The 15,629-nt window shown below is 34.8% G+C and overlaps 2 protein-coding genes across 6 annotated transcripts in view; one reads left to right on the top strand and one right to left on the bottom strand.

The window, feature by feature from the left end:
* Positions 1-786: 786 nt before the first annotated feature.
* LOC138331175 (calmodulin-like) lies at positions 787-8,744 on the top strand. Of its 2 annotated transcripts, XM_069278649.1 has the most exons (5): positions 787-1,184; positions 3,247-3,581; positions 4,497-4,640; positions 5,494-5,739; positions 6,808-8,744. In XM_069278649.1, the coding sequence occupies exons 2-5, from the start codon at positions 3,323-3,325 to the stop codon at positions 6,846-6,848; spliced, it is 690 nt and encodes a 229-aa protein (XP_069134750.1). In that variant the 5' UTR covers positions 787-1,184; positions 3,247-3,322; the 3' UTR covers positions 6,849-8,744. The 2 variants fall into 2 exon arrangements, with proteins under 2 accessions (XP_069134750.1, XP_069134752.1); XM_069278651.1 differs by lacking the exon at positions 787-1,184 and having other exon boundaries at positions 1,668-3,581.
* Positions 8,745-12,553: 3,809 nt separating this feature from the next.
* Positions 12,554-15,629, bottom strand: part of LOC138331173 (calcium-transporting ATPase sarcoplasmic/endoplasmic reticulum type-like) — a 51,881-nt gene continuing 48,805 nt past the window's right edge. For all 4 annotated transcript variants that reach the window (XR_011209673.1, XM_069278646.1, XM_069278647.1 and 1 more), the window contains one exon: positions 12,554-14,664. Coding sequence is in view for 2 of the 4 variants with exons in the window: in XM_069278646.1 (XP_069134747.1) it covers positions 14,624-14,664 (41 nt within the window). In the remaining 2 variants the exon portion in view is untranslated. The remainder of the gene's footprint in view (positions 14,665-15,629) is intronic.

Here is a 15,629-nt window from a genome sequence, read left to right as displayed (position 1 = left end):
CGGTGAAAATGTAAGTGATATTTTAACTCACTTTTGACCAATCCGAGTGCAGCATTGAAACACAAAAATGACGTCATATTTTTGTGAAGAAATATGACGTTATGCTCACTAAAAGACGACGTCACAATTGCAAGTGCAGATAACTCTATAAATACAATGACAGAATAAGCTTTGACGGAACTATAGTACTGATGATCTTCTGTAATGGAAGCGAGAAAACAAATGTATTAAATAGAATATTCCTTGTTTCTTGGTGAATACCTGCAATATTTCATCTTGTAATGTGGAAACTTTCATATCTTTCACTCGTGCTTCGCAAGTTTCCGCCTCACTCGACGAAATATTACTGGTATCCACCAAGAAACAAGGAATATCCTCTATCCAATGCAAATCGGGCTTTCAAAGTATGAGATGTATGGAGGCCCACAGCGATTATTTATGCATCATGTTGTGGCAATTGAAAAATACCATCAAAACATGACATAATTTCTGTAAAAAAAAGTTGAACTTATCATACTTTTTTGATTAAAATTGTGTTTATAATCTCCATAGATACTATAGCCTACACACACATTTTGGTATGAATGCCACCGGGGAAATGCAACTAGTCTAAAAATAGAAAATAAAAAACACTGCGAATTTTTTTCTCTCGCGAAAATGAAGTATACCACAGTATATAGTAGGACAGGACATTGAAAGTACAAATCTGTGTGGAGCCGGGATCAATGTGTTACATTAATATTAACAGTTATTGGTCCACTGAGCCGATACAACTTTAAATCCGATTTTACGTGGCTATATACAAATTATCATAAAAACATAATCTCTCCATATATAGACATCGCGCGTTCCTGGCGAAGGACCACACAGTATATGCATATCAACTGTTCGACGGTACAGCGAGGAGGAGAAAAACGGGGCATCTCATGTCCAAAGACTGATATTGCGTGGGGACAACTAGGACACTAAAATCAAATTTCGAGGATATACGTGGCTATAAAATGATATGTTAAAGATAAAAACTAATATTTTTTCTGCAAGATTAGTATGATAGTTGCACATTGAACGTTTGGTATATCTGTATCCCTCTATATGCTCGATGGATATTAACTTGGTGACCTGGTTAATGCGACAGGAATCCGTGACATCATCAATAGGACCATAGTGGGCCGTGAGTGGTTATGGTAAGTCTGGGAGTTTATCTTAAATAGTAATTTCTTTGTGCTATTCAAACATGTGATTTTTTTTAATTCTTCAGTATCTATCATGTTCACATGAATAGAGCATCAAAAGTTATATGAAAGAGTAACTCGATATTTAGAAGCAATTAGCAAAACAAAAATCATGACGATATTGAATTTATAGTTGAAATTCTTCTCTTCTCTCGATTTTATTATCTTTGTTTGTAGCAATTATGTTTTCATTTTATTATTGTTCATTTCAAAGATCAAAAGTTCCCATTAAAGCAATGCATTAAATAGTTTCTGATTTGGATTAAATACTTCTTATGTAACAACTCACTTATTAATCAGTTTCATATTATAGTGAAAAAAATAGTTTTCTTTACTAGTCCTTTTCAAAATAAATCGCATATCAATCCTTTTTTCGTTGTGTATTAAATTAGATATTAGCTTGACATTCTTGGAATTAAAAATACTTTAAGCCGAATTGCTTCGCGTGCGATTTATTTTCGCCATTTTTGGATTGTCGTAAGTTTGCGAGCTTTTTTCTCTGCGAATTAATATCTTCCAGAATTACAAGGAAAGGTATTTCCATTTGATTTTAAGGCTGCAAATACACTTTTACACTGAAATCGCCTTTAGAAGCCGCGAAAGAAAGATGGTTTAAAATAAATTGTATTTTGTGTAAATATTCGAAATATCACTATTATTTTTTACATTTGATCTATAAAAGGGTCGCGGTGGTAGCAATGTTGCGATATAACGGTTAAAACCATCTATATATTAAAGATTTTTACATAAACCGGAAAAATTGAATGTTTGAGAAATAAAAATCTCCGGTATCGTTACAAGAATACATATGCTTCATCTAATATTTCTCATTTCGCGGATGAATTTTTCATAATCAAACAAACAAAGTTTCTTTCTTCATAATCATAGTACCATTAAATGTGTTCTTCAAGGTTTTATTCGATTTTTGTTCGTTTTTTTATCAAAGTCAAGTTTTCATATGATATCTGGTGTTTTCATCAAGGTACAAGCGTTATTTAGATGGATACCTGTTACCAATCTTAATTGCATTAAATTTGGTCACTAAGTGTATTGAGGACATAGTTTAAACGCACTGTGATTGGAATGTAGAGCATGCGAACGGATTGTATACTACATTACAATGATATGCGAACCGAGATCTTATCTTTGGTACTTAACAATCAAACTTAATTCGTAATACGCTTAGTGATAGTGACCTATATAAAGGTCTCGTCCTACATAAGTACACACAATACCTATTGTTACATAATGATGTGTAATAATTTTGATAGAATTTAAAATACTGAAATACACTCAGGTCTGAGGTCCCTATATACAGATCAATACTTAAGCTAGCCATTTCAATTAGCAGTATTTTTACATTATATAAGGATTAAATATAGATGTATATCCGCTCAGTTTATTATCTGAACAGGCACTTATACGTAACAACATGTTATGATATGAAATTTTATTGCATGTTACGACTGAAATTCTATAAGGTGTTTGTGAAAGTGAAAAATATATGCTCATTGTATATGTTTAATTAAGCCCTCTTACATCTATCTTTCTAAAACGGCTTTTGATTTTTGAAATAGGAATGTAAATCGAGATTGATTATTGTGTAGAGTCGGAACAGTTATTAGCTTAACGTAAATACTACATTTATCATCACCTTCTGAACAATTTTTGTTACAATAAATTAAATTTTGATTTTCATAACGTATCATGTTTCCCGCCGTCGTCCTTATTACCTCGCGATCGTTGACTTTTAGTGCGACAAAAGGTAAAGCAGCAAAATGAATCTTCACTATGAACATATATTACGCAAGGAATCCTGCATTTATTTGGTGTTGTAATTTCATCGTAGGCCATCCATGTATATTTCCTATGTAACTATTTCTAAAGGAATTTTTATGTTTTTTTGTTTTTGTTTCGGAAAGGTAATGGGCCATGGTATGTTTAGATGCTTTAATAACTCACCGTCTAATTTTGTGGACTTACAACTGAACACATATTATTGTTTAATTTTCAGATGAAGCTATAAGTAGTGTTACAATGAAAAGGAGTTTTCCGTGATACATCTCAAAACATTCGAACAAAAACTAAAAATGGCGTCAAGCAGAACTATCGTTGTTGATGGTCACCGCAAGCTATCTATACCTGTATCAAATGAAATGTTGATACGATCACCACCACCATCGGCACGTCGCATGTCCAGAGCAAGGCCGAGCATTTCAAATAATTCCGAAGAAGTAAAAAAGACCACTTCCGGTAGCAACAAACTTCCAACAATGGAACGTCGCACATCAAAAAATCTACCATTTATTGTGATACGAGACAAGAATCTAACAGAAGCCCAAATGCAGGGTAAATATATACGTAAAGCTAAGTTTCAGTTATTTATTCATCAAACTCGATCATTTCATTTTTTATTGCATTAAAACCTTTGTTCCATGTTATCTTTTTACGGTTATATACATGCATATATTTTTTCTGGTATATTAAAGCAATATTTTCAACATCTTTTGGGTTTATGAAGTCTTAGACAAAAAAGAAAGAAGCGTCTATGAAAAAGAATATCTTTCCATTTTTGCGTATGGGTCTCCAAAGATAAAGAGTAGTGCTTACAATTTAATTTTAATAACTCAGTGAGGTTCTAATAATGTATTAATGTCTGTGCATTTACTTATTTTTACAATAAAACATATTTATTCGTGACGTATTTATATCTTATATATACTAATAATTAAACGTACAATGTACAATTCTTTCCGTCTATGGAAAAGAAACTTTAAACTCCTAACCAATAGTAATGAGTGTAATATATGAAGTAAATACTAATACTGAATTTAGATATCAATATATGAAATATATAATATTTGTTTAAAGATGCTCCACCGCCGACAGGGTATAAACGATACTCATTATTTGAACAATAATTGGTGTTTGATCATGTATATATATGTCTAATTACAACAAAATGTAAAACTAAAATCATTGATTTCTTTCTGGTGCTTTCTCAAAAATAAGTACTTCATTCCATAGTGTCACAGATTTTTTCGGGACGCATTTTTTTTTTTAAATATTTTTATCTTGAATTAAAATCACAAGCTCAAATTTTTCAATGATGGTAATGGTGAAAAGTAAGTAACTTTTGTAACTGAGGAAAAAATACCGATTCGTTTTCTACTGTTATTTATTGAGAAAATACTATTTATCAGCGGTGGAGCATCTTTGACATCATAGAAGGTTTGGATTTATTCTCTGTTGTTTATTCTTTAGAAATAATATCATCGTTTGAAATGATTGACCTGAATAGCGATGGTAGGATATCGAAAGGTGAGCTAATCAAGGCAGCAGCACTACTTGGTATGAATCCTACAGAGGAGGACGCGAAGGCAATGATGCGACTCGCTGATCTTGACGGTAAGTATATTTATTTTTGTATTATTATTTTTTTTAAATATTTTTTTAATTTCATTTTTGATTTAGTTTTGATTTTTATTTCATTCATTATCTATTGACTTATTATTTGTTTTGCAAAATGTAATTATGGGATGATGTTGACCTACATACGTATATTTTAATGGCGACTATTACACATAAAACACACTCTCCTTAAATGTCTGGTTCTGATTTTAAAGGGTATCTATGCAAATTGGCTGCGATCAAACTTGATCCTCTTTGATATATCTGAATATCACTCGCGTCTAACAAAGCCATCTTGATTAGTACCGTTCAACCAAACGCTTACCAGATACCAGTCTCTCCCAGGGTCGATTGCGGCCCCCACACTCACCTCTGTCAACGGCTAAAGAACTAGCCGTCTGTTGAACTCGGGTCATAGAATATTACGTCATGACGATTGTTAATACATTGCGCCCCCTGTATATACGACGTCACAGTGATTGTTTTTGAAAACGGCGGACGTCGTATGCAAGTCGTAATTATTTACTTGCAAGTAAATCTAGTGTGTCCGCATAAGAATACATTATTAGTTGGTTTGATATTGAATGATCAAAGTGTATTTTATCATGTAGTCATTTTCAGGAAAAGGGTACAAAAGGAAACTCACAATATTTAAAATATTTAAAAAATTAGTATGAGTCCGAAATACGTTTCTCAAGAATCTTGAAATTTCGCTGGGCTGTTTACAGAGGTGAAATTGTGGGGACCGCAGTGCACTCTGGGAGAGATTGACCAGATACTTCGCGCGTTTGGCGTAGTATGCGCAGCAAACAAGAGTATGGTTGAACGAGACCTCTTATTCTGTTGCCAGGTGATGGGTTTATCAACTTTGAGGAGTATAAGAATATGATGAGGCATAACTACATAGAGATAGACCTGGAGAAGGAGCGTCTCATGGCAGCGTTCCGTGTCATAGACAAAAACAAGGACGGATTCCTTAGTCGGGATGAACTTCGATCCGCACTCACATATAAGGCCCCACCGGAAAACATGATTGACGTTGAAAGGTTTCTTGAGGAAGCCGATGTGAACCATGATGGACAAATAGACTACGCGGGTAAGTTCACGTTATGTTGTAAATAATACGATTGGTCTTTATGACGAAATCTAGAGGAACTGTTTGGTTCAATATCGTAGCATATTAACTGACGGAGGACACTTTTCCTTAATCAATAAACATAATTATTAGTACCCGCTTTACATATATTTAGTTATGTGTTATTGTACAACCTACTATGGTTAACAGTTAGAGACCTTTACTGTGGTTAATATGAGGTTATACCGTTCTGATTTAAGTTGATAACATAATAACGGAAAGCGACACTAATGGTCACAGTTCAAGCACATAGATTCTGCAAGTGATTTAAAGATGCTCCACCGCCGACAAATAGTATTTTTTCACTATCAAAAACAGGAGAAGACGATTTAGTATTTTTCTTCAGTTACAAAAATTACTTTACACCATTACCACCATTAAAAAGTTGGAGCTTTTAATTCTACGTCAAGTTAAAAATATGAAAAATAATTAATTGCATCCCGAAAAAAATTCCGACGCACTATATCCTATATGGAATGAAGTACTGATTGCGCATGCACCAAAGGCAAAATGAAAATATATATATTAGTTTTGTGTTAATTAGACATATATACACACGATTGAACATCAATTATTGTTCAAATGATGAATATCATTCATGCTCTGTCGGCGGTGGAGCATCTTTAAACAGTAACACTATACTGACCAGATCAAATGTCCTTATATTTGTTATCACAGTATTATGCATTCTGAATTAGGTTTGATGATTGTTTGAAACAAATGTTTATATAATCATTTGATATCGATGTCAATTACAACGACCTTGATTAACTCAACGTTCGGTCAATGTGAGTTCAGAAGCGCACGCAATAATAGCCCGGAGGTGACGTCACAATAGTTATAATGACACGGTTGTTGTTTTAAAAATAAAATACACCCGAAAAATGTTGTCATCTGTATTAGCGAAAGAGAACAATATGAATCATAGAAAGTCTTTTGATTAAGAAGATCGGAAGGGATATATCAACGTTAGAGTGAAATAAATAACATGTAATGTTGTATAATTATAGCAAATTTCCTTCTTTTCAGAGTTTGTGAATTCACAGTTGTGTACGAAAATTTTTATGTAGCCTACTGATCCGTGAATAGAATTACGACCAGACACGAGGACATATATAGTGTTGGTATGTAGACCGATATGCAAGCAAGAGTTTATTGCAACAAAATGAATGGAGGACTTCGAGTGCCTAATTTTATTAAACGTCATAAATGGTGACAATGTACAAACCAGGAATGGACACCAATAAGGACAAATTTCAAGTATTCTTGTTCTTCACGGAATTAAGTCACAAAAAATAGTTGTAATATCCACAGCCCTGTCTGCTTTTAGACATAATCAGTTTTATTTGAAAAGACCAAATTAATTCCATAAAATTGATGTTTTTACAAAAGCGTAGTTTGGTGATTTCGTTTGCTTAATCGAAATGTGCTTTTGTAGGAAATGTGGTTCTTGCTAAGAAGCAAACTGACAATATGGCGAAAACTACATTTTCCAAATGCCCTAATGAAAGATGTGGTTTAAGATTGCGACAATGTGTACATATATCAATATTTCAACATGAACGATGACCAAATCTAGAGAGCATAAGGTGATGAAGATAAGGAATCGTATCTATGTAGATGCTCTTTTCCTTATGAAACTATTAAATACTATTAGCTAGAGTGTCCATTATTTAATTATGTATTATGGATATCATCTTTCTATTAAGTAACGGTATGTCTACTTATGTATGGTCAGGAAACACTTCCAGGTACTTAAAAATGTTAAATAGTTCAATATTGTATTTATCATTCTAATCGAATTTTTAATCATTTCACTACAAATTTTGAGCTATATGATATTGAAACGATTTGGTAGATCGCAGTTATTGCAGCAAGAGATTTTAAGCTTAGGCTCCAAAAAAGAAAGATCTATATGTGGGATTTTCGCCGACTACAAATATATCTTAGGGAGTAGTGTTTTCCTATTTGAATGACCTAGAAGGGTTATTTACAATGTCGTATGCTTCCTCACAGAAACCAAACTGCTTAGTACTGTATATTTGTATGATTTCGAGGTGAGGAAATTTCGCGATTTTCTCAATGAGACTTTTTTGCGGGTAGAATGTTCCGCGCATTGCCAATTTTTCCATTGTTTTACACTAGAAAGGCAATCTTGTAATTCTTCCCATGGTATTTCAAGGTATTTAAGTCTGTGGAATTTAACTGGATTACGAATATAGCAGAATTCAATCCCCCACGAGTAAATTCAACTATACAGTGCGAGTTTTTATAAGGTATATCATCCTTTAAAAATAATATCTTCATCAACTCAGAATTTTTGTCTTAAAACTATCCATCAAATGCACGGATATTGTTGAATGATGTATGTATGCTTAGTCGGTACCATCCTCGATACTTCAGGGGTTACTATCACTGACATCATATCCTCCCCTGGGCTATCGCATAGTACAACTGGATGCAACAGAACAGAGCAGGTAATTTAGTCCACCAAAAGAATCGTATAACGGTATTCTGTGGTTGACTATATTGCTTTGAAGTTGGGCGTCGCTATTTCTGCAGTCTTCAAAGGAAGTCTTTGCAAGCCTGTGATTGTTCAGATTTTTTCCTCTTACCTGCTAGCAGTGTTACTATGAGATAGTCCAAGGGTAAATACAACTTCAGTGATAGTAATCCCTGGAGTATCGGAGATGAGTCGATGCATACTGAGTACATTATTCACAAAATGTTACTGGTGTGTCTTCATCGTATCTCTTATAGCCTAAGTTGTCAGTGTTCAACCAATACATTGTAATATGTGATGTGTTATAACTACATCATCTACCATTATTTACTGTAGAAGACGAATGGGAAGTTTTCAACTTGTATTAAATCATATTTGTACATCTATTTGCAAATAAAATATGTGTTAATCAAATCAAATCGCTGAAAAAAGAAACAGTGAATCCAATAAACAAGAATTATCATTTTCGTGTTAAGTCACTTTTATAGCATCTTCGTGGAGTGTAACGCAATCAGAAGCCTTGGATAGCGAAGATGCTTTTATAATGGAATGATAAACATTGGTGATGGTATCATTGAAGAAGATGGCTTAATTTTAAAAATGACGACGTCTTCTACTAGATAGATCAGTTTAAAAATTAAATTCCCTAGACGAGTCCCAATATTTACCCAGACCGGAAGAAAATCTGCAATACGATGTGGTTTTAATCACTTTTATAGGATCTTCGTGGAGTGTAACATAATCAGAAGCCTTGGATAGCGAAAATGCTTTTATTGTGGAATGATAAACTTTTGGAAGAGGATGGCTTAATTTTTAAAATGACGACGTCCTCTACTGATAGATCAGTTTGCAAATTAAATTCCCTATACGAGTCCCAATATTTACCCAGGCCACGTGAAAATCTGCAACACGATGTGGTTTTAATCCAGGAGGTCCAAAGTATTAAGAATGAGAAGGGTTATTTTAGGACAATAGGTAAAAGATGGCGCCCTATGCTTGCTTCGGTGGCTATAGATGAGTGAAATTCCCCAGATGTAATTAACGTTATGATATGTTCAAATGAACATGGCGATTCGGAAATGTTTGCCTTTTTCATTCTCAGTATCACCGACATTATGGTATATTAGGGTTTCTCTCCCTTCGTTTCACTCCGACATTGCATTTTCCAACACCGTTCATTAGCGGTAAGCGTACATTTCTATAAAAGCACCATTCCGTTACTATCATCACAAACTGCCCTTAACTAAGCAATTATTACCCTCCCTTTTTCCCTCCAATTACTGATAGATTTATTTTTATGAATTAAAAGGCAAGACTTAAATGATAATACATGTAAGGACAATGATAACAAGAGATCCCAGAGGGATCTTGGCCCCCACCAAAGATTGATCCATGTCTGACAAATCAAAGAGGGGCATTTTCTCTGCTTTTCAAATTTAAACTTCTTTTTTCTGCTTTTCAAACTTAAACTTCTTCTGTCCTAAAATACAATAGGCAGAACTAGGGCCCTAGAAGAACCTTCATCAAATTTGAGAACGATCTCTTCAGTACTTTTTGAAAAGTAGCGGTAACAATTTTAACTATTAAAATGCAAGATGGTTGCCTGGCGACCATCTTGTTTACCGATCGGTCCCAAAATGCAATATGCGCAAGTAGGGCCTTAGGTGAACCTACATATTAAATTTGAAACGATCCCTTCAGTAGTTATGAGAAATAGCTGTAACAATCTTTAACTATCAAAATTCAAGACGGCGGTATGGCGGCCATCTTGTCAACCGATCAGCCCTAAAATGCAATGTGCACAATTAGGACCCTAGAGAAATCTACATATGAAATTTGAGACAGATCCCTTCAGTACTTTTTGAGAAATAGCGGTAACCAACCTAAACTATCAAAATCTAAGATAGCTCCCTAGCGGCCATCTTTTTTACCGATTTGTCCCGATATGAAATATGCGAAACTAGGGCCCGAGGGGAACCTACATATGAAATTTGAGAATAATCCCTTCAGTACTTTATGAGAAATAGCTGTAACAAACTTTAACTATCAAAATTCAAGATGGCGGCAAGGCGGCGATTTGAATAGCTGGCCCGCCATCTGATGATCTGCTTGAAAACAGCAAAGCTTGCTTCCGACAGCCTTTAAAAGACCTACAAGTAGGGATACTTAGAATAAGCGGTATACGGATACAGATATGTACGTATTGGAAGGGGAGCTACCATTGTTCTTCATATTTTCTATTTTCGTGTTTTTGAAAATTGAATGTAACATAAACTCTTACTATCGTTATTTGCATGCTAGAAGTACACTATACTTTTGCGTGTGAATAAACATCTCAGCGCAATCGAATACGCACGATCATTGCGTGATTGCCTTGTATAGTGTACCTGTGTATGTCTTGTTTTAGCAAGCAAACATATCGTACATCGTGGAGGTGGTGGACGGATTATTATTAGGATTTCTATTCATTTGTGTGGAAAGTTCATTTTGCGAAACATCTAAATGACAGCTTAGAGGAGTTGATGTTTGCTTGCTAAAACTAAGACCTACACAGGTTTACAGGTAATTGGTTTGTTTACGTATAAGTAGGTGATACACAGTGGACTGCTAGGTGTATATGTACATGACTGAGCGCACGTGTGTCGATTCACATGCTTTAATATGGGGGTTAGTAGGCGTATTGTATCAAAGCAGAGTCCAAACAAAATGATGACTTCCCGTCCTTAGAAACGCAAGGGACTGTCTCGGAAAAGAATTTTGAAAAAAAAACCTTTATTATTATTTTTCAATCTGAAATGTATATATATTTTAACTTGCCTTCTCAGCTAAAACGCAGATCAATGCCTTTTTAAACCATTCATCTGAACCTATTCATCTGAACCTATCACTTCTGAGTGTTGAGAAATCATAACTTCTTTTGTCCCTGGGATTCAGTCAGTGTCAATTTGTTCATAATATTCTAATATTCTCACACAGATAAAGATGGGCTCATTTCCGGAACTTTAGATAACTGAGAAAAATGAACTTGCAACTTAAAGCTGACAATGCAAGTTAAAAATTATTAAAATGATTTTTTTTAAAACAAGTATACTCGTTGTCCAAGAATCGTTTATGAGACATTCCCCAGTTGAGGACAGCCATTTTTGTTTTACATTCCGACGACTCACCGACCCCTATATAAAGCGCGTGAATCGACACACGTGCGCTCATTCGTGTACCCATACGTCTAGCAGTCCACAGTATATATCACCTACAAATAGGTAAACAAATCCCTCACCTGTAAAACTATATGGGACTTTTGTTAGCAAGAAAACATGTCAACTCCTCTAAGCTGTCATTTAGATGTTTCTCAAAATAAAATTCCAACGCAAGTGAATAGAAATCCAAACAATAATCCGTCCACATATCTCCACGTATATCATTGTACTCGATGCACTCAACTGACCATGTACACGTGACTACGTACCTGACCCGAGCGAGCGACAACTATCAAGGACACACACGTGTCGACGTACATGTACGTGTAAAACTTGGTGTATATTGAAGTGTTTTATTAGTTCGTATTGGACATATGTTGGGATATAGCTGACAACACATTCATCTATTACATCAATGAAATATTGTCAGGTGAGTGCAGTGTTTATTTTCAATTTGACATTGTTATTTGCAATATCGGGGCATGTGTATCTGAGACAAGACATGTTTAGAATGACACACGTGTGTCAAGTGTCCCGTGCTTTATATAGGGGGTTGGCCAGTGAAGGTTACTAAGAAGAGCAAAAGAAAAATGGCTGCCACTTCCTTAGATACCACACTGTCATAACTAGGGGATGTCTCAGAAACAATTTTTGAAAAAAATATTTCGCTAATATATTTTTTTTTTTAATTTCAAATGCATGTTTTTAACTTGCATTGTCAGCTTTAAGTGAGGGGTTCTAAAGCTCTTTGTTTCTACCAGATTTGTAAGTTTAGAAGTATTCAAGTTTCAGTCACTTTGTTAACTCCTCCCGTTGCCCCCTGGGTACGGGTACCATGTTATTCACAATTCTGATCGGTCTGAGATCACAGCTTTCAGCAAAATGTAATTTCATTTTCTTCAGTAGTTTTGGAGTCCAAAATGTTGTTTACGGACATCCGACGCACGATAACAGACAACAGGTGATTAGAATGTCATCAATGTCATCTAACTTCAAATGATCCCAACGAAATACATTTTATTTCTATCGTATAACGTGAGTATTTGTAAGTTCTAAAATAAGAAATACAAACTCATTTTTACAAACAAAATAATCTTTATTTCTATAGGAAATTTACAAATCCGGCAGTTACTACAGATATGCTGCCATTTCCACGAGTAGAGGGACAACAAAACAAAGACACATGGAAATTATGATATGTACATATGACACACCAAGTAACCACAATGGCGACAGATCACTGGACGAACCGTACGTCACAAAGCTACAAACAAATCTAGTTTGTTTACTCTTTCCGACAGTACTGTATTGCATCCACCGAAATAATGCCATTGACGTCACTAAGATGCGAATGACGTCAGTTCTACGAAATATTGTTTCGCACTGTAGTTTTATTTGGTTTAATTGAGACTAATCTTTGGATAATTTATTTTTCATAGGAATACTTTGGTAAAATCAGCACTTTGTCAAGACGCGACCAGTGCCTTCATTTGGTGACGTCACTACCACAGTGACGTCATCTATGATATTCTAAATAACTACTAAGGTAACGATTTTCACCAAATCATGTAGATTTTAGCAGACATACTGGAGTATGGCATTGCTACAACTACGGAAACCAGTGACAACGTTACCAAATCCTACACCGTAAAGTACTAAAATATAATAGCTCTCTAATACACTACTTTTATTAAAATCATTTCATAAAAAACAAATTCATTGTGTGATTAATGTAAAACACACAAAATATCTCTAACTATTAGTGATAAGATAATTAGATATCTTAAACAACAATTCTACATGTTTTGAAAAACACAAAAAGCTTCTGACTGACGCTGTTTAACTGGTCAAGTTAGAGCTTACATTGAATGGTGAAACACGTTCTACCCGAAGAATTGGCAGGAAAGAGGTAAAAATGGGTTTGGGGACTCCAAGTTCTTTAAATTTCACAAATTACACATGAAAACTATGAAAAACGAATGACATGATACATGAAAACTTGAAATACATGTATGTTTGATTGTTTTCGAATCTTCTCCCCACTCGGCATGGTCATCAAGTTTTAGAGCGCTTGAATCTATCATATGTAACATTTAGTTGAAAACATTTGGTGGAATATGATTATCTTGATATTTTTCTCTAGTTTTTAATTTCAAACACAAGTTGATACACACAAACAACTATGTTCCGCTACTGACTTGCATAAAATACACAATTCATGGTCTATGATCTTTGTACACTATCTGACCGTTCACGTAACGAAGAAACTTCCCGATATTAGTATTTGAGGAAATATTGGGGGACACTTGACCTTTGATCTCTCCATATACTCATAGACGTTTGCTTCCTCAAAACATTATAGAAGTCGTTTTATGCCAGTCAGAGCAGTGCAACGAGTCTTCCGTGTTCCTCGTAATAACTTATGGGTATAATTTTCAATTTATTCTCATGAAAAGCAAAATAATAAATCGACCGGGAACAGAATTCTGTTTCAGTGTTATATTACATCTTTCATGTGCCTAGTATCCCCTTTTTGCAATCTATTTTTAGAAATGAAGAGATCAAAGGTCATGGGGTCATGAAGAGCCCATTCAAAGAAATAAATACAAGGTATAATACAATTTAGATAATGCCATGTGTTTACGTTTTCTCAGCACTTTCATAAATAATTCGATGACTTGTCATAAATTAGCTAAAATTTGCATAAATATACACGTAAAGGAGTCCGGAACATTGGTACGTCACACTAGGAATCATTTCCGGTATCACACTTCCGGCGGGTAACAGTCACTTCTGCACGTTTACTACACAAAGTATATAGGGTTGGTAAGTCACCTATTTTTATTTCCTCATTCCTGGAAAATATTTGGGAAAGGAGAAAGATTTTTGGAGCAAATGAGGGTCAATCACACATAAGATATATTATGTGACTTCTGGGTCAGTAGATGCCGAAAGCTTCTATCTACGAATATAGCATCCACTCTGGTATTTCAGGTTGAAGAAACTAATACACGCGACCATATAGGCCTCTCATTGTCAACTGTTTCTTTTAGACTCAGATGAAATCATATAGGCCTATTGCATCCACACCGATTGGTTTAGTCACTAATTCACACAGTTGTATCAGCACGACCGACTTCCTCCTTTACCTATGTTTTTTGTGAGTCTCAAGCCCAGCAGGTTGAACTGAAATACAACAGGCGAGTCGAACATTAATCTACAACTCTAGTGGCAACGTAATCTGGACAATAACGGCTGTCATGATTTGGCTGAATGGTCGCGCAGCCAATATTAGATTGGATAATCAAAGCATGTGACTTGGTTGACAAAACTGCATAAGACTGTCAAGACTACAATCATCAGAATACAATGAAAAGTCGACTATTTTGTCTTTGCATATTACGGTTACTTTTATTTCCCTTGAAAGTTGGTATCCACTGTGACGTCATAATTTTGTGAGCGAAAACTCGCGTCATTATTCAATATCTCTCATGATTTATTGCGTTCCCTCATTCATGTAAATTGGGTACAGCAATGAATTCTGTGAGAGATAGCTCTCTGAAAAGTCTGACGTTACACTCGCAAACTGATGACGACATTATCCATTCCTACCAACAATGATAGATAAATCTGTAAAGTCCAACATTCAACTAGTCGATAAGCATCCGTGTGCTTTACAACACAGCAAGTGCTAGACAAGACATCTTTCCGAATCGATCGTAATTTGTAAACAATATGAGACAACACGTGATTGATTGACAACACCACATGATTGACTAAACAACACCTGGCTGGACAACATTTCGTAATCATGACAATACGTTACCGACCAATTCAATTGTGAAAAAAGTCATAACATTTATTTCCTTGATTTGGATAGCTAATTCTTGATTTGATGCATAAAACTCTTTACTCTGGAATCTCGCATAATTTTCACACCAGGGTAATTAAACAAAAGTTACGTATTTGTAATACGGTCCAAGAAGGTTTTCCCCGTTGTTTTTGAAGTAATGTTACATTCAGTTGTTTGCCATAAGAATATACCAAATATACCAATAATATTTTGAAAGTAAATGTCCACTCATCAACTAAGCAAAAAGCTTAAAATATTGGTACATTTTACGAGGTCACTTTTAGACGATATCATCAAA

The sequence above is a fragment of the Argopecten irradians genome, chromosome 9 (assembly GCF_041381155.1).
Source record: "Argopecten irradians isolate NY chromosome 9, Ai_NY, whole genome shotgun sequence".
Lineage (NCBI taxonomy): Eukaryota > Metazoa > Mollusca > Bivalvia > Pectinida > Pectinidae > Argopecten > Argopecten irradians.
This window is presented reverse-complemented; position numbering and strand designations above follow the sequence as displayed.

What these genes read in the sequence shown, in the direction of transcription:
- LOC138331175 (XM_069278649.1), top strand. Translation starts at nt 3,323, where the DNA reads ATGGCGTCAAGCAGAACTATCGTTGTTGATGGTCACCGCAAGCTATCT. An exon ending in GCGACTCGCTGATCTTGACG is followed by an intron (nt 4,641 to 5,493) that starts GTAAGTATATTT and finishes TTCTGTTGCCAG; the next exon opens with GTGATGGGTTTATCAACTTT. An exon ending in TGGACAAATAGACTACGCGG is followed by an intron (nt 5,740 to 6,807) that starts GTAAGTTCACGT and finishes CCTTCTTTTCAG; the next exon opens with AGTTTGTGAATTCACAGTTG.